Here is a 19,130-nt window from a genome sequence, read left to right as displayed (position 1 = left end):
AGCCTCTTCCGGGTCTCCCACGCGGGCGCAGGTTCCCAAAGCTTTGGGCCGTCCTGGACTGCTTTCCCAGGCCACAGGCAGGGAGCTGGAAGGGAAGCGGGGCTGCCGGGATTAGAACCTGCGCCCATATGGGATCCCGGGCGTGCAAGGCGAGGACCTTTAACCACTTGCGCCACCGCGCCGGGCCCAGTGTGCTAGATTTTAAACATGCAATGAACATGGAGGAAAATGGAAATAAGTCTCAACCTACTGCTTACTGCCATAAGGCAAGTACAGTGGGGTTTTTATTTGTTTGCTTTTTTCTAGCCAAATACTCAAGTCTAGTTAGTTCTAGAATTGATTTAATGTAGCATAAATGGAATCAGCTTTTGAGAAAGACAGCTCTAGGCCATCATTTATTTGTAAGGATTTTAGGAATACTTTTCTTTTTGCTGTGACTTTATCTTTTGGGTGAGGACTGCTGAAGACTAATATTCTGTCATACATTTGGTCATTGCTTTTTGCCCCCACGCCCCCAAAAAAGCAAGCTAGACTGGTTGATTACAAACTGGAACTGATGTTTAAAAGTCAGAGATGAAAATGAAAGTCACACCCAGGTATATCCGCTTGCCTTCTCTTAACTCATTCTGATTTTATAGACTTTAAGGCACTTGTATAATGTGTCATTAAGCCAACTGCACTATTTATTTCAGTGGTTTTGCACATTTCCCAGCCCCACTTGCAAAGTGCTTTCACGAGCCGTTTGCTGTGGAGGGATGGTGTGAGACAAAGGGTGCTTCTGTCGGGAATATAGCTGCATTTGGAAGCCAGTCGGGCTGTAAATGAGAAAAAGCAAAGCTTGCTAGGAATGGCACTGAAGACTGCTGATTATTTTACCTTTGACAAAGTGGAAAATTGAAAGCTTGCTGTATCCCGTTTTATTAATATAATAAAGTTTTATAGTGTTGTTCTGGGCTTCAATATATGTTCTGTAGTGTTTATTAGCCCTAGGTTACAGTAAAGTGTTTGGGTCCTAGGGCTGTCTGCATTGTACAGAGTGTGAATAATAGTAACAAAAAATCAGAAAAAGCTTCAGTAAATACCTCTTGATTTTTCAGCTTCTGGAGCCTCTTCCTCCATCGTCTCTAAGTATTCGGTCGCTTGTGCTAACGTGATTGAATGCAGACAGCGTCTTGTTTTATCATTGAGCACAGGTTTATGGCTTCCCCAGACTTGCCCTAATAACGAAGCTATGAGGGTTATGACAAGAATGGTGGTATTCAGTTTCTCTAGACTTGCGGTAAGTTTTTCCATTCTGCTGTCAGGAATGTGGGGCATCCGGGATCTGCAGGCTGAGCAGTGTGCCTCCCTGTGGGGACACAGGCTTTCCCAGGAGCGGCTCCTCTCTTCCTACCCAGTAACCCTGGGCTTTTGGCTTTTGTTTTAGAAGCCGTTTTCTAAAACTGGAAAACTTTCTTCACTCTTTTTGTGCTTCTGTATCTTTTTTGTTTGTTTGTTTACTAAAGTACAAAAGCACTAGCTTTTGTAGGCTGGGAGGAATGAATATCATAGGCATTGTTTTCATTTCCATAGATTCGATACCAATTTCCGTTTGCTCAGATACAGTAATAAAATAGAGAAAAGTAAGTTTTCTTATCAGAAGTGTCTTGTAACACGTATAAGTGGATGTGCAGTCTTTGCTGACCATCTTCTCCCTGGGGGTTTTTGGAGGGGGTGCAGTTGATGTGTGCGCAAGGACGGGTTTCTTTGGAAAGGACAGTGAGGGTAAAGAGAGGGGAGGGGGTGTCATTCCATGTTGTCCGTTAGTTTTGGTTAAAATATCCTTGGACTCTCATACTGCCTCATGTGAGTTTAAGTATAAGCTGGCATCTGTATCTTTGTCCTTTGACCCGAGTCTAGGCACCTAACTCTGGGGCTGAGGAGGGTTTTCCAGCACCCCCATGGGCGCTGCCTCATGTCCTCACTGCTCCCCTCTGGGTATGGCTGTCCCTGGCTTGGGCAAGCTGTCTCTGCGGTCCTCCAGAGCCCAGCGACCTGGGCACTTTCCTGGCACCCCCCACTCCCCTCCCGCCCCACCTCGGGTGCTTTTCAGAGTTCTGCCTTCACAGTTCTGCTTGCGCTTCCTAATGCCTGTGCTGTCCCCTCCTCTCAACACTGGCCCCCCAGTCTCTCATGGTGCCTGGCACAGGGCCGGTACTGCAAGCAGGAACAAGGCTGGCTGGGAAGCATGGAGGTCAGGGGTGCCAGCTTCCTGTGTGCGCTGTGTGGTGTGCTATCAGGTGTGCTCAGCCTCGTGTAGGACTTGGAGGCAAGTCTGTCAGTTGTCTTTGGGGTCATCCCATGGGGTCCCAAAGGAGCAGGCTGTGGCAGCTGAGGGGAAGCTGGTTGATGCCTCAGGGTGAGGATGCCTGGATGGGAAGGCTCTGAGTTGTCCTGCTGGAAAAGGGTTTATACCTAATTAGGACTCTCCCTGCCAGAGTCATGTTAAAGTGATCAAAATATTGTTTTAAATTGTATAGAGGGCCCGGCGCGGTGGCGCAAGTGGTTAAAGGTCCTCGCCTTGCACCCCCGGGATCCCATATGGGCGCAGGTTCTAATCCCGGCAGCCCCGCTTCCCTTCCAGCTCCCTGCTTGTGGCCTGGGAAAGCAGTCGAGGACGGCCCAAAGCTTTGGGAACCTGCACCCGCGTGGGAGACCCGGAAGAGGCTCCTGGCTTCGGATCGGCATAGTATCGGCCCGTTGCGCTCACTTGGGGAGTGAATCATCGGACGGAAGATCTTCCTCTCTGTCTCTCCTCTCTGTATATCCGCCTTTCCAATGAAAAAATAATAAAAATAAATCTTTAAAAAAAAAAATTGTATAGAAACATGTGCAACAAGGTTGTGTTCTGTCGCGTTGGGCTTCTGGATAAAACATACCTAAGTCTTGGGTGTTGCGCCTGCGGTGGGAGCAGGTGTTGGCACACAGTACTGAAGCCTCGTCCTGAGGCTGAGCTCCAGCTCTGCCCCTGACAGTTTCCAGCGTCCTGCTGCTGGCTGATGCGTACCTTGGGAGGCAGCAGACAGGGCGCAGGCACTCCAGTCGCTCCTCTCTATGTGGCTGGCCTGTGCTTTCTTCCTGGCCCGGCTCTCTTCAGGTGTTTCCTGCTAGACTGGCACGCTCCCTCCTGATCTGCTGCCTCCCTGCCTGGCACCCAGGTGAGCGGCTGTGCTTTTGTCTTGGTTGCACCTGCTCCCACCCTCCTGCCTGCTGAGGGGCAGCTCTCCAGATCCACCCTCTGCCCCACACACTCAGAGTTGCTCCTTGTGGTGTATCCTTGTGTTTGCATACTGATTTCTTGTTGTATTCAGGAAGTGGCTTTCCCTGACTCCCTAGAGAAGTTTGCTTTCACACCAGAACTGCTGTGAGAGTTGGCTGTATTCTCCATCTCTCTTTGTGTGTGTCTCTTCCATGTATTCTTCTGTACCTCTCCCTCTTCGCAAGTTAAATATACCCATTGTGTTTTCTCGGGACTTGGGGTACTTGCCTCACTTACCGTGTGGCATCATTGCCGTAGACCCATCACTCTTCCCTAACACCCCTGGTATCTAGGGCATCCGCATCACCTCCAAGAGGGCAGTGGTCCCTCCTCCAGTACTTAGCTGGGTCAAAGCTAGGAGGCAGGAGCTTCATCCAGGTCTCCCACATGGGTGAAGGGGCCCAAACACTTGGTCCATTTTCCGTTGCTTTCCCAGGTGGATTAACAGAGTTGGGTTAAATATGCTGCAGCCAGGACTTGAACTGACACCTATATAGGATGCCAGTGCATCAAGCAGTGGCTTAACTCATTGTGCCACAGAATCAATCCCTACTCTATTTTTTTTTAAGATTTATTTATTTTTATTACAAAGTCAGATATACAGAGAGGAGGAGGAGAGACAGAGAGGAAGATCCTCCGTCTGATGATTCACTCCCCAAGTGAGTGCAACGGCTGATGCTATGCTGATCTGAAGCCAGGATCCAGGAACTTCTTCTGGGTCTCCCACACGGGTGCAGGATCCCAAGGTTTTGGGCCATCCTTGACTGCTTTCCCAGGCCACAAGCAGGGATCTGGATGGGAAGTGGGGCTGGCGGGATTAGACCTGGCACCCATATGGAATCCTGTCGCGCTCAAGGTGAGGACTTTAACTGCTAGGCCACGCCGCTGCCAGGCCCATCCCTAATCTATTCTTAAGGATGGAACCCTCAGGCCAGTTACCTCTCCACGGCCCCCACCTGCCTGCACCGCTGTGTTAAGGTGAACTTTGGGGGTATGCACTCCGACCCTCATACAGCCTTAAGCCATCTGCTCCAAGTTTTTCAAAGCCTTTCCCGAGCACGCTGTTCTTTGCAGCACTTCTCCCCAGCCTCGCCTGAGTGTGCCGTGTGCACCTGCATGCGCTGGCCTTGTTAAGAGTGTGCTCTTGTGGACAGGCACCAGGGCTGCTGTGTCTTACTGAGTCCCGAGATTGACTAGCACTCAGTCATCACTGTCGCTTTCGCCAGCTTGAAGGACTGACAGGACAGTGGTGAGCTAGGTAAATTAGGGCAAAACTCTAAAAATTTCCCTGGTTATCTAAGCTCCCATTATTTGCATTTGGAATTTGGATTTTCTCGTCCAGTTCACTGTTGGAAATGGAGAAATGGAATCTCAAAGAGTTTGAAAGCGCACGTCCCATTTTCTTGACTGGACTGTGGAGGCTTTCACAGCCTCTCTGATCGTGGTGTGGAAGTGGCTGCCCTTGGGGTCCCTGCGCTGTGGCTGTATGCCCCTCTGGCCTGATGGCCCTTGTAAACCATGTTGGTCATCACCAGTGGGCACAGTCCTCTGGTGACCTCAGAGCACCAGATGTGGCAGCTGAAGGGCAGGACCGCTACTGTCCCTAGAAGGCTAATCTGTAGTGGCAGATAAGTTAGGACTGTTTCAGAGTACTGCAAACTTAGGTTTATGAGTGGCCAGCGACAGAAAAATCATTTTAGAAAGTTTAAAACCTACGAGGCTGCTTTGAGATCTTTCTGGAAAAGTCGAATTTTTAAAAGGCTTATTTTGTTACAAAGCTCTTGAAATGCGTGCGTACTTTTTCACTTTCCTGTAAGCGTTTAGAAGACCCTTATATGCAGGTTGCCCTTGCAGTATGGTTTATTCTCAGCAAGTGTTTATTCTCAAGCAGCACTTGGGGGAAGTTACCGCTTTCCGTATGTCAAGACGAGGGAGGGTAGCGTGGGTTATTTCACAGTGCGGTGTTGAATCCACCAAGATGAGGGTGGCGTGGGTTACTCCGCAGTGCGGTGTTGGATCCAGTGGTGACGCATAGCTGTGCTACTGCATTGATATTGAGTCCTTGCATTGAAGCGCTCTATTTGTCACAGCAGAAGTGGTATTAAGCAAAGGACAGCATAGCAGGACTTCTCGCTCCTGCTCAGGGCCGGCCTGGCTTGGCGCCCTGTGGATATCCCGTCGGACTCAGAAACAGCCGGATTCCTCTCAGATCCTGCTTTTACATCAGGACTTCTTCCCAGATCCCGGTGAGGCCCACACTGTGTGCGACCCTGCACAGAGAGGGGCAGTGCTGGGGCTGTGGGCTGATCCTGCACCTCCCAGCTGGTATCCCATATGGGCGCTGGTTCTAGCTGCTCCACTCCCCATGCAGCTCCCTGTCTGTGGCCTGGGAAAGCAGCAGTTTATGTCCCAAAACCCTGCTCCCGTGTGATCTGGCTCCTGGTTTTGGATCAGCTAAGCTCCAGCCTTTTCGACTATTTGACAAGTGAACCAGCAAAAGGGAGACCTTACTCCAGGCTTCTCCTTCTCTATAAGATCTGCCTTTCCAGTAAAACAACTAAATATTAAAAAACAATAATACAGAAAAACCTTGCATGGCCTTTCCTGTCTCCTGTGACAGGGACTTCTCAGGTGGCTGTCATGTAGAGTCACAACTGGGGAGCTGTCGGCAGTGCCGATCCCTGGGGTTCAAGGTGGCCTCCTGGACATTCACCTGCTGCAGCCGCTAGCATCGCAGAGTGTCAGCAGGTGGATCCCGTGAATGATGACTGGCTGACAGGGCTCCCCACCGCCTGCCTCAATGAGGTCACAGTGTTGGCACAGCGGTGGGCTCTCCGGCGGCAGAGTCAGCTCTGCCTGTGCCTTCTCTTGCTGGCTTCCCTATGCTCCTGCTCCCTGCCATGGGATGGTACAGGACACGGCCCTCACAGGTGTGCCCTTCATGTGGGACTTCTCACCGTGGAGACCCATGAGCCACCTAGGCTTTATTGTTAGTAAGGGATCTGTTCTGTGGCACTCTGCTGTAGCTACTTAGTACGTACTGCATGTGGTCCTCGTTCAGGTTCACCAGCTTTCTGTGTACTCATTGTGTGCATGCTTGTGTGTGTGCACGTGAAGTTCTTTCGTTAAAAAGATGTATTTTATCTATTTGAAAGTCAGAGAAGGATGGAGTGGGGAGAGAGAGAGAATTGAGAGATTGATTGATTGATTGAGAAATCTTCCATCTGCTAGTTTGTTAGCTACATATATGGCCACAACAGCCATAGCCTGGCCAGACCAAGGCCAGGAATTTCCTCTAGGTCTCTTAAATATGTGCCAGACTCCAAGCTCTTGGGCCATCTCCCACTGCTTTCCGAGGTGCAGGGAGCTGCTCAGAAGCAGAGCAGCCAGGACTCGAACCTGCACCCATGTGGCTTGCTGACATCGTAGGTAATGGCTTTACCTGCAGTGTCACAGCACTGGCCCCTGTATTTAAAATTCAGTGCAGTTTGACCATAAGTGTATGTAACCACTTCTCTTTCTTAAAAATAATATTTATTTTTATTGGAAAGTCAGATATACAGAGAGGAGAGACAGAGGAAGATCTTCCGTCTGCTGATTCACTCCCCAAGTGGCCACAATGGTTGGAGTTGAGCTGATCTGAAGCCAGGAGCCGAGAGCTTCTTCCAGGTCTCCCACATAAGCGCAGGATTCCAATGCCTTGGACCATCCTCAGTTGCTTTCCCAGGCTACAATCAGGGCGCTGGCTGGGAAGTGGAGCTGCTGGGATATGAACCGGCGCCTATATGGGATCCTGGGGTGTGCAGGGCAAAGACGTTAGCCACTAGGCTACTGTGCCAGGCCCTACCACTTCTTTTTTAAATACGTGAGAGAAGCAAGGCTTGGTTAAGTTTTATGCAGTGCTCTTTGTGTAGCTCTGACCCAAGTTTTTGACTTTTTAGTAAAAACATGATTAATAGCAATACTAATTAAAAACAGCATCTGTAACTCACCAAGTTACATATATCAAGAACTTACCCTGTGGCTGGTACCACAGTAATTTATCGATTCATTTAAGTCCATCCAATATGTATTCCATGTAAATTATATCGCAATTGAATTAGTCTCTTTAATTAAGCTCACCTATTGCCAAGAAATAAGTCATTATCGTTACAACTCCTGGAGTCAGCTATAAAATGCTGAACTTCCCGGCTCTTTGTGCACAATTTCACGTTTTGAACCTTTGACCTGAACCACTGATCTTGGCAGTTGTTGATAACTTTTGTTTATATAAAAGTATAATGCATGATTATAGATGGAGTTAGGTAGAGATCACTTTAAAATAGCTTTATGAAGTTATACATGGGAGTGGACGTGGGCAGACGGCCAGGAGGCTGGAGCCTGTGACTGGGAGAAGTCTGCGTGTTGGTGGTGGTGGGGAGCTCAGTGCAGTGCCCAGGACTGTGGGCACTTAGTCGAATCTCCCAAGCTGTGTGTCTCCCTTTGATTGTGGCACCTAACATGTTTGGTGGTAAGTAGGGATTAGCAGAGTAGTGGAATTTCCTCATGGGGAAGATCGCTGTGCAGCCAGCAGCCGGTAATATGCCCTTCTCTGCTTGCGAAACCTCTTGTGAGTCTGTCCCTTGGGTGGACAGCAGCGTCATTCCAACAGGACCCTCAGCACCCCAGAGTCCTGATGTTTTCCTTGATGGCAGGCTGAAAACAGAAGGAATCCTGTTCTCAATACCTCACGTGATCCCGCTGGAAAATGAAACACGTGCTCAGAGTGGATAGGACTCCCTGCAAGCCACCTGCCCTGAGAGTCTCCGGTAGCACGCTGGCCGGGAGGGTGGTGGCATCGATGGACACAGCTGGCTTAGGTGGCTGCTGCTGTGTGCCGGTGCAGCCCTGTGGACCCCAGGGCACTTTGGCAGAGTAGAGGAGGAGCCCTGCCAGGGCCTCACAGCTGTCCTTCGACTCTTATAGGAATACGCTGTTCAGCCCCGTCCAGCCTCACGGTGCGTGCCGTGTGTTAACCACTGCATGCCGATGGCTCGCTATGTGTGTGGCTGACTTCAGCCAGCCATCCCATCGCATGGATGTTTTGGGAGCTGCGTGTTCTGGGGAACTCTCTGGAAGCTGCTCAGCGCTTTCCTGGACTACTCTATTGCATCTCTATTCTTCTGAGGAAGATTTTTCCTATTTATGACTCATTTTACTCCTTGGCTAATGCGGAGGGACATGTAATAACAATCAGGGGGAAGGAATGTCCACGCTTCTCTTGTTTTGAAAACCTGTGCACCACTTTGTCTGTCTTGGGTTATGTAAACTTGGACGACCGCAGCATGTTGACAACTGTGAAAGGTTAAAAAAAAAAAAAACCCATGAATGCACAGTTCTCTGGAATTTGCAAATCGAAAAGGCTTCCTTGGCGCTTCGGAGAAGGGTTGCATGTGGTGGCTTCCAGGTGCGAGTCCAGGAAAAAACGGGGGGGCTCCTGCCGTCGTGGCCACACACCTCCTGCGAGTTGAATGGGGTCCCTCTGAGATGACGCTCTGTGTTTTGTTTTCATTTTATAGGTCTGTATGAGCTGCTGGCTGGACTGCCAGCGCAGCTGCAGCCACATGTGGACAGCCAGGAAGACCTGACCTTCCTCTGGGCCGTGTTTGGTGAAAAGAGCCTGCATTCACTGGTCAAGGTAAAGCCCTGCCCATGTCAGATGCTGTTTATGCTAGCAAGCAATGTGGAAAAACACTGTGAGCGCCATCAAGTCAACCCGAGGTGGAACTGTCACTCTGCACACAGCACAGCCTTGTTGCTCTCCCACGGGCAGGACACCGTTCAGGAATCTTCCCGAAAAGACCGAGAGGAGCCCACTTAGTGTCGGGGTGAGGGTCTGGCTGCACAGCAAGCCTGGATCGCTTTGGTTTTAGGGAAAGCCGCTGAAGGAGTCGAGCCCCTGGTGGGTCCGTGTTCACGAGCTGGGATTCAGCTTCCATAAATAAATGTTCACGGCACCAATGAGAAGGAATATATTTTTTGAGGTCAAGAATGGCAGCAGTTCAGGAGCCACATTCATTTAAAATAATTTCCTTTAACAAAGTCAACTGAAATCCTAGCATGCTGCTCCTTTCCCGGCACAACTTCCCCGAAATGGTGTTTTGTAGATAAATGACACCAAAGTGAAGGCTGAAGAAGAAAAACTTTTTTTTTTTTTTCGAGACAGTGGTAAGAAAGCCTCATGCTTGAGTATGATCAGCCACCAGGAACCAGATCTGGGAGTCATCAGGCCTGTTATAGTAAAACGAGAAGCAGCAGCTCCTCTTGCTTCTGGAAATAGGACCGTGTGGCTTTTCTTTCACTCAGGCTGCTTCCTGGGGCCCCTGACAGGCACATGCTTCGGCCTCAGGAATCCTTGGGTTTGGGCTGAATTCAGCTCAGTTTGCGGTGGCTCAGGGCCTGCCCTTGCTTGAGCTATAGCTATAGCGTTGGAGAGTGAGCCAGTTCCAAGTCAGCAGAATAAGGGAATTCTTCTTTTTTTTTTTTTCCCTCCTTTTTTCCTTGTTGTCACGCTTTCTGAACTTCACGTGTCATGACATTGATCTGCAGGTGAAAGTGTCCAGCCCAGGGGGCTTTGCTAGTGTAACACATCAAACGGCAGCGCGGCTGCCACCTGGCCAGTTGCTCGTTTTGCCGTGATGGTGGAGTTGCCAGGGTGCTCTGTGCCTTGAGTGCTTTTAAACCACTGAGTTGCTGTCTGGGGGTTGGCGTTGTCTGTGATGATACTGGTGACCAGTGAGGTCAGCCCCGAAGGCAATCCCGGGGAAGAATGTTGAGAAGGTCCACAGCCGTGGACTTATTTATCGCGATTTGAGGTTTTGATAAGAGGAATGAAGTTATGTGAAGGGCAATGTCATCCTCCAGCCGCTCCCTTCCGCCTACAGCACGGCTGCTGCCTCAGTTTTCTTACTTGGAAAGTGGGAACTTATAAAACCCGTCAGCCACGTTGCTGGTGAGTTTAACAGAGAGTAAGATAAGATCTCAATTCTTTCCCCGTTATATGAGTTCAGAAAAGCTTAAGCCTCATTAAGTGTTGAAAATGGCTTGAAAATGCAGAAATGGTTGTTCTTATTCTGCGAATTCATTCCCCAGCTACACTGGCTGATTCTCTCAGTGTGTCGGTGATAGGTGGGCGGGACGTGAGTTGGAGAGTGTTGCTGTCTAGCGTCTTACAAGCTACAAAGCACATCAGTCGATGTTTCCAGGACTTAGAGAATACGCTGGTATCCACCTGAATGTTTCCGTGTAGCTACCAACAAGTGTACTTGGAACGCTAGTTTTATTACAGGCCGCTAGTGCAGCTTTGGCTTTGATCAGAGATGCATGTCAAGTGCATCTTGACTGACCCGTCTGTTAGTTTCAAATACGTGGACTCTGAATGTGTCTAGGAAGCAGGATTGCATTGCAGCGTGAAATAGCTGGAACAAGCCACTTAGCAGTAGTCCAAATGTGTCTACTTAAGGCTGAAGGATGGAAACCTCCAGGCTTCTGCGCATAAACCTTGTTGTAGAACAAAATGACTTTGTTGGAGAAGACTTGAGTTAGAAACACGCTTCAGTTCTAGGCCCTCCTGCCTGTGCCGGAAGCTGGGATTAAGAACTGCGTGTGCAGATGCAGCCCTGGGTTTTATTCTAGCACACGTTTTCCATAGCCATCATATGGCTTCATTTGTATTTATGAAAAAGCAAATCATGAATTATCACTCAGTCTTAAGAAGTACTCTTCATGTAGCACGAGATATGCTCAAAAGAGGCATTTGTGTGTGATGGTCAGGGTAACGGAGACAGGTGCCATGGAATGCTTCCACTCAGGGCAACTCTCTGTCAAGGAATTGTGTGGCGTACAAGGCTGCCAGTGGAAAGAAAAGAGAAATGGGATTATCTTATAGGGTATTATTTGAGGATATTTTTTAAAAGGAAAAATTTCAAATTAAAAAGCTGAAGCCTTTGAGAAGATTTTGGAAGTGTCAGTGCTGAGAAAAGATTTTAAAAGTACATACTAGCGCATCTTTTGTGAACCTACAGTTCCATAACACATAGATTTGTGTCAATCCAGCCTCTACTTGTACTTTTCCCTGCTGAGATTGCCTGATTTACATTTTATTTTGCTTGGTTGTGGGATAAATCTAGTGCATGGATTTCAAAATTTTTCATAGCAAAAATAAACTTACTGTTAGTTTTATTTTTCCCATGGCTTTTAAAAAAAGATTTATTTATTTTTCATTACAAAGTCAGATATACAGAGAGGAGAAGAGACAGAGAGAAAGATCTTCCGTCCGATGATTCACTCCCCAAGTGAGTGCAATGGCCGGTGCTGTGCCAATCCAAAGCCAGGAGCCAGGAACCTCTTCTGGGTCTCCCACACGGATGCAGGGTCCCAAGGCTTTCCCAGGCCACAAATAGGGAGCTGGATGGGAAGTGGAGCTGCTGGGATTAGAACTGGTGCCCATGTGGGATCCCGGTGCATTCAATGTGAGGACTTTAGCCGCTGGGCCCTTCCCATGACTTTTTAAAGTCTGCTTGTGTTTCCTTTTTTGTAACCTGGTTTAAACTTGTTTAAGAATTAGATGTGGCATACTGACTTGCTTAGATAATGAGGAGATAGCTCTGATAGTGCAAGAAGCTTTTGTTGTGAACTCGCCGTTGTGTTGGATTCCCAGCATAGGACTATGAAACTGTTAGTAGGTACTGAGTAGTTGTATCTGTTTTCCTCCTTTTACATAATTTTACCTGTGTCTGAGGACAGGAAAAGAAAAATAGTAAGCTGGTTTTTTTATTTTCTGAATTTTCAAAGTATTTGCACAAACAAAAGTGATATTTTTGAGAGAATTTTTCTCTTACGATTGAATTATTGTTTGCTTTGTGAGGTCTTAAAGCAGTAAATATTAATTGATTTGTGTGGCATTTGTTGCTGCCTGTACTGTTACTGACTGGAACCCTACAGCTAAAATGTGCAACGTGGCAGGTGCATTTCTGTGCCCTGTATGGTCTCCAGTTCCCCGGATGGAGGGAGCTCAGACATATTTAGAGCTGTTTGTGAGAGGCATGCACTGCCCCATCCGGGGTCTGTGATTTTGGTATCTGGCTAGAACCTGAATGTGTCATGGATGGGGCTGGGGGACATACATAGGAGTGAGCACAGTGTCTTACTGGCAAAGGCAGACAGATTCTGGGGGCTACTGTGTGCAGTGGGGAGGGCTGTGGGCAGCAGAGTCTAGCAGGGAAGGCGAGCAAACAGCAGCTCTTCAATGACGCACAAGCTGCATTACAGGCACAGACCTAATCCTAAGAGAGAGGATGGCATTGTAGCGGAGGGCGTAAAGCGAGGGAGCGAAGAGAGCAGTTTTCCTTGTAGAAGTCAGGTGGCTTGCTGTCTCCTATGGTTTGGTCAGAGTGTTGGGGCAGGGGAGTTGATTTGAGCTTGAGAGAGGGGGTTCCGATCTTCAACCCGGGCTCATCGGTGTGTGTGTGTGTGTGATGATAATGAACATGTTGGACCACCTTGTGCTGGGAGAACCAGCTGCTGGTTGTGGGAAGCTGCTGGTAGTGAAGAGGGGGCTCCGCAGAGACCCTAGAAGTCCCAGGGTTCCAGCTTCCCTGTGCTGACTCTGAGCAGAGGAGAGGACAGGAGACTTGAGATTTACTTATGTGTGTTGGTGATCTGGAGCGTGAGTGAGTAGCCTGCTATGTAGTTGGATAAATCAGTCCTGAACTGAGTGTGATTACGTCCTAGGTTAGAGATAATGAACTCAGAAATAGGACTGCCAGGGGAAATATGGAGCATCCACTTGAATTGGAATTTCAGACACATGAGGTTTTTTATGTGTACGTATGAACTGCAAAATTATTATTATATTTTCAATTTCAGATTTCAACTGTTCATTACTGGAAGATAGGGAGTCAATTGACTACTTTTTGAAAAGATTTTATTTTTATTGGAAACTCAGATATGCAGAGAGGAGAGTCGGAGAAAAAGAACTTCCACCCCTCTAAATGGCTGCTACGGCTAAAGCTGAGCCGATCTGAAGCCAGGAGCCTGGAGCCTCTTCCAGGTCTCCCACAGGGTACAGGATCCCAAGGCCTTGGGCTGTCCTTGACTGCTTCCCCAGGCCACAAGCAAGTAGCTGGATGGAAAGCGGGGCCACTGGGATTAGGACTGGCGCCTATATGGGATCCTGGCATGTGCAAGGTGAGGAGTTTAGCTACTAGGCTGCCATGCTGGACCCAACTGACTTTTTAAAACAGATTCCATTCATTCTATAGGCATGATTCCAAAAAAATAGTCCTGCTTCCCTTGTTCTCCAGCTTATTCCCCATGGCCTCCACCCTTCTTTCTCTTCAGTATTTATGCAGTCACCATTTTCTTAAAAAGTGATTAATTGATTTATTTTATGGTATAGATCCATAACTCTAGCATTTCTCCTCCCTCATCCATAGACCTGCTCCCCACCACTGATTTTCCCTATTTTATTGCAATAGTGTTGTTCTTCATAAACAGTCATAAGCCCATCGTTATGGGTATGGACAGTGACAATGAGTCCAGCATCCTATTTTCAAAATATATTTTTAACAGTTTCAATGGGAGTCCACCTTTGATTCAGAAGTAGAGATGCCTAACGCATTGTATCTTAACATCTGGACATGATAGTCCCTGTTACAGAGTATTGTACATCCTATTAAACAACAGGAAGAAAAGGAAAATTTACAGCATGAAGTTAAATGGCATGCCACTGTGTGACCAATGTGTCACTGAATAAATGAAAAATAAAAAACCCTCCTAACGATCAAAGGATCCATCTGGCAAGAAAAGATCACCATAATAAATGTATATACGCCAAATGCCAAGGCATGTAACTATGTAACGGGAAAGTAAACTCCAGTACAATCATAGTGGGGGACTTTAATACCGCTTTAACATCAGTGGACAGATGGACGAGACAGAAACTCAGCAAAGAAACAACAAAACTCACCTAGACACTCGGGCAAGTTGACTTAGTTGATATCTACTGAAGCTTTCATCCTGCACGTAGAGAATATACTTTTTTTTTTTTCATCAGTACATGGAACCTTCTCCAGAAGGTTCTTAGGCCACAAAATAAGCCTCAGAAGTTTTTTTTTTTTAATCGTAATTATAACATGCATCTTCTCAGACCATCATAGAGTATAACTAGAGACCAAGAAGTCAGTCAAAAACACCCAGGAACACAGGCAAGCACATGGAGACCTAGTAACACATTAGTAAATGAGCAACTTGGCTGGAGCTGGCCTCCGGTGCCAATGCCAACATCATACTAAATGGCGAAAGATTGGAAGCTTTTCCACTAAAATCTGGAACTAGACTGGATGTCCACTGTCACCATTACTCTTCAGTATAGGATTGGAAGTCCTTGCCAAAGCTATTAGGCAAGAAAAAGGAATTAAAGGAATTCAAATTGGAAACGAGGAACTGAAATTGTCTCTATTTGTAGATGACATGATTCTCTACATAGGAGAACCAAAAGACTCAGTCAAGAGACTATTGGCGTTCATAAGAGACTTTGGCAGGGTAGCAGGATACAAATTAATGAACACAAATCGATGGCACTAAATATAAATACATAAATATTTCCATGGCTGAGAAAGAAATTTTAAGTACAGTCCCCTTTAAAATAGTGGAGAGGAATCTTACATACCTAGAAAATAAGCTAACTAAATATGTGGAAGACTTCTATCAAAAAAAAACTATAAAGCATAAAAAAAGAAATAGAAGAAGATACTGAAAAATGGAAAAACTTATCACGTTCCTGGATTAGCAGGATCAACATTACCAAAATGTCAGTATTATCAAAAGTAATATACAGATTCAGTGCAATTCCAATCATAATCCCAACAACATTCTCAGAACTAGAAAAGAAGATAGACCACAAATAGCCAAAGCTATCCTGAAGAATAAAGAACCAAGCTGGAGGAATCACAATTCCAGACCTCAAGACATACTACAAAGCAGTGATCGTCAGAATGCCCTGGAAACAGAGAACAAGTTCGGTGGAACAGAATAGAAACACCAGAAGGGAGCCCACACATGTATAGACAACTAATCTTTGACAAGAAAACTGAAAACAATCCAGGGAAAAGGCCTGGTCTCTTCAACAAATGCTGTCGGAACAACTGGATAGCAGCGTGCACAATAAAGAAGCAAGACCCGCACCTGTCACGTTATACAAAAATCAGCTCTAAATGGTTCAAGGCCCTAAATCTAAACCCAGAAACCATCAAACTATTAAAGGAAAACAATAGGAAGCACACTCCAAGATATAGGAACAGGGAAAGACTTCTTAGATGCCAAAAGCACAGGCAGGCAAAGACAGAATGAACAAATGAGACTGCATCAAAGTAAAAAGCTTTTGTGCAGCAAAGGAAGCGTTTAACAAAGTGAAGAAGAAACCAGTGGTGACAAGGAGTGATAAAAATCACAGCAAAAGAAAATGGAATTGAAAGTATAAAACTAAAAATCCTGACAAAAAAGAGCCATTTTTTTAAGAAGATGAGCAAAACAAGATTTTTGCCAAAGAAAAGCAAGAGGAAAAAAAAAAACATTGTAAGAAACTAGTGTGGCGATCTCTTCTTGCTGAATGGATCCTTTGATCATTGTGTGGTGTCCTTCTTCATCTCTTTAAAAATTTTCCATATCAGAGTGATGTAAGAATGGCTACAACAACTTGTTTTTCTTTTCCATTAGCCTGGGATATTTTTTCCATCATTTGACTTTCAGCTTCTGCATATCTCTTTTGGTGTGGTGTGTCTCCTGTTGGTAACACATCAGTGGGTTTTGTTTTTTGATCCAGTCAGCGAATCTGTGATGCTTCATTGATGAGTTTAAACCATTTACATTCAGGGTTAATATTGATAAGTAGTAATTTGACCTGTGATTTTAGCAATGGGTTGTTCATTGTTTGAATTAGTCTTTTTTTTTTTTTTTTAAATTGGGGTGTTCGCCCTGTTTGCCTTTGGTTTTGGTGTGTACTATTCAATTTCTCTATCAATAGAATAGTTTTTTTTTTTTTTAAGTATCATTTGTAGGGCAGGTCAGGAAGAGGCAAATTATTTGAGCTTTTATTCATTGTGGAAGAATTTTGTTTTACTTTTGAAGACAAAGGAAAGCTTTGCTGGTAATTTATTCTGGGCTGACAATATTTTTTTCTTTTGGAATCTGGAATATATCACTCCATTCTCTTCTGGCCTGTAGAGTTTCCTGAGAGGGCTGCAGTGAGTCTGTTTGCCGTTCCTCTATATGTTAATTGATTTTTTTTTACATGCTTTTAAGGTTATATTCCTGTGTTCAGCTGAAGAGAGCTTGATTATCATGTGTTATGTGCAATGATTGCTTTTGGTCAGTCCTTTTGGGAGGTCTGTGTGCCTCCCATATTTTGTTTCCCAATGAAGTTTTCCTTTATTATGAAAATGAATACATTTTTTTTAAAGATTTATTTATTTTTTATTACGAAGTCTGATATACAGAGAGGAGGAGAGACAGAGGGGAAGATCTTCCGTCTGATGATTCATTCCCCAAATGAGCCGCAACGGCCGGTACTGCGTCAGTCCAAAACCAGGATCCAGGAGCTTCTTCCTGGTATCCCACACGGGTGCAGGGTCCCAAAGCCTTGGGCCGTCCTCAACTGCTTTCCCAGGCCACAAGCAGGGAGCTGGATGGGAAGTGGAACTGCCGGGATTAGAACCGGTGCCCATATGGATTCCAGCGCATTCAAGGAGAGGACTTTAGGTGCTAGGCCATGCTGCTGCCACCGGGCCCTCATTGAATACATTTTAAACCCAGCTTCTCTTTCTGTGCCTCTGAAACTCCCCTAACGCTTATATTAGGCCTTTTTATAGCGTCCCTTAGTTCTTGAATGCTTTTTTTTAGCTTGACTCAGTTCCTATGCCAGCCTTTAGATTTCTCCCCGCATTGTTGAAGGAAATGTCTTCCAGTACTGAGATTCTTTGTTCTACCTTGTTCATTCTATTTTTGAATTTTTCATTGGCTGTATTTGGCTTGATTTTGTTTCACTGTTGCTATTTCCTGTGTGACATATTCATGAAATTCCTTGAACTCCTGTGTGTTCTTCTTATTTATTTATTTATCTGTTTGTTTACGATGATCTTTACATAGTTGATTAGGGCGCAAAAGATCAAGGGCTAGAGGAAAGCAGGTAAGACCGTTATTTCCAGATTCTCTTTGTGAGGGAAGAGAGGAGATAAAGGGAGAAGCCACACCCAGCCTTCCAGCCATCCCAGGGTCCCCCATGCTCCAAGGGCACTGATTAAGTGGTTTTGATAGTTCAACCGTTGTGAAATGCTGCCTGACTTGCCACTCCAATCACAATGAAATCTCCAGAATCCACTGGCTCACATAATCTACCGTAGAGTCTCCACTTGTCCAGATTTTCATTGCCAACGCTTGGCTGGGGTAGTTGATCAGTTTGCTCTGTCCTTCATTCTCTGTTATGGTACCAGGTGTCCTCTGTAGGTTCTAATGTACTGTTGTGTCCTAATGTGCAACTGGATATGCTGTCCACTGTTTTGTCTAAGCCACTGAGGAGGCCCCCAGCTCTGACAAAAAACACTCCATAGTCAAACTATGGAACCTGCAGTTTGCTCCAGTGTTGGAGTTCTGAGTCAGTTGGAGGATCCCCAAAGGAACCTCATCTGAGTTGATCCCAGACCTGATTCTTGTGTGTGCTTGCCAATACAGGGTCTGGCACGGTGTATCACCCAAATCAGCTTACACACACACTGGTGGTTGCAATTGCTGGGTCAGTTTTGTCTCCAGCCCTGTCCTCAATGCAAACAAATGGGTGTTGCAGCCCAGCCAGGTTCCACCCACCACATACCTGGCCACATAAACGAGTGGCAGCTGCAGCCTAACTGGGGCTATCCTTAAAACCCCTACCAGGCCTGGCACTGCTGTGGTTCCCATGATTGCCAACATGTACAGCAGACTGGTCCAGTCTGTCACACATCCCATTCAGCTCTTATACATGTGAATGGGCTTTTGAAGTCTAGTTCAACCCAACCAGCCCCTTTCACCAGCTCACACATGTGCCAGTGGGTGATACTCTCTATCTAACCATGCCTGTCCCAGTCCTGGATCTCATGCTTACCAGCACGAGTGGAAACCCAAGAGGGAAGTGCCCACTGTTTCCCTACTGGGTCCACTCCCACTTCTGGATCTTGCACTGTCCAGGTGGTTCTGCAGTTTAACTTGACGTAATTTGTACCCCATGCCAGCATCTGCCAGCTGATGCTGTAGCAAAGCCCAACAAACCCACATCCACTCTGGCTTATGCATGTACCAGAACAGTCAACCCAGCCTGGCTTTCTCCTGATTCAGTTCACATGTGGGCCACCATGTGTTGTATCCCTGCCCAGACTGGCCTGCCCCCAATCCCAGTTCTTATGTTCACCGGTGGGCGTAGTATTCCAGCAAGGGAGCCCCATGTAGCCATCCTGCTGTGTTCACTCCCTACCCCCTGGGTTTTATGTGTGCTGGTTGGGCACTGTGGCAGAGTCTGGCATGGTCCACCTCACCTTGACGTTTCCCAGTGGTGTTGTAGCCTTGCCTGACCCAGCACTGCCCACAGTTCCAACTCTCTGTTGGGGGCTACATCCTAGCCCAGCCCAGCCTAGCCCAGGCAGACCCCAATCCCAATCATAATGTAAACTGGTTGGTATTGTGGCCTAACCTGGCCTGACCCGTACACCAGTCTGGCTCTCGGATTTGCCAACAGGTGATATGAACTAGCCTGGCTTGCCCCAGA

General features: G+C 46.7%; 1 protein-coding gene across 1 annotated transcript in view; it reads left to right on the top strand.

Moving 5' to 3' along the window:
• MPP7 (membrane palmitoylated protein 7) overlaps window positions 1–19,130 on the top strand; it is a 183,545-nt gene that overhangs the window by 65,031 nt on the left and 99,384 nt on the right. Inside the window, exon 3 of the mRNA XM_040992549.1 lies at window positions 8,857–8,975. Coding sequence (XP_040848483.1) covers window positions 8,857–8,975 — 119 coding nt within the window. The remainder of the gene's footprint in view (window positions 1–8,856; window positions 8,976–19,130) is intronic.

This window comes from Ochotona curzoniae, unplaced genomic scaffold (assembly GCF_017591425.1).
Source record: "Ochotona curzoniae isolate NIBS_2020 unplaced genomic scaffold, NIBS_Ocur_1.0 contig_78, whole genome shotgun sequence".
NCBI classification, from domain to species: domain Eukaryota; kingdom Metazoa; phylum Chordata; class Mammalia; order Lagomorpha; family Ochotonidae; genus Ochotona; species Ochotona curzoniae.
This window is presented reverse-complemented; position numbering and strand designations above follow the sequence as displayed.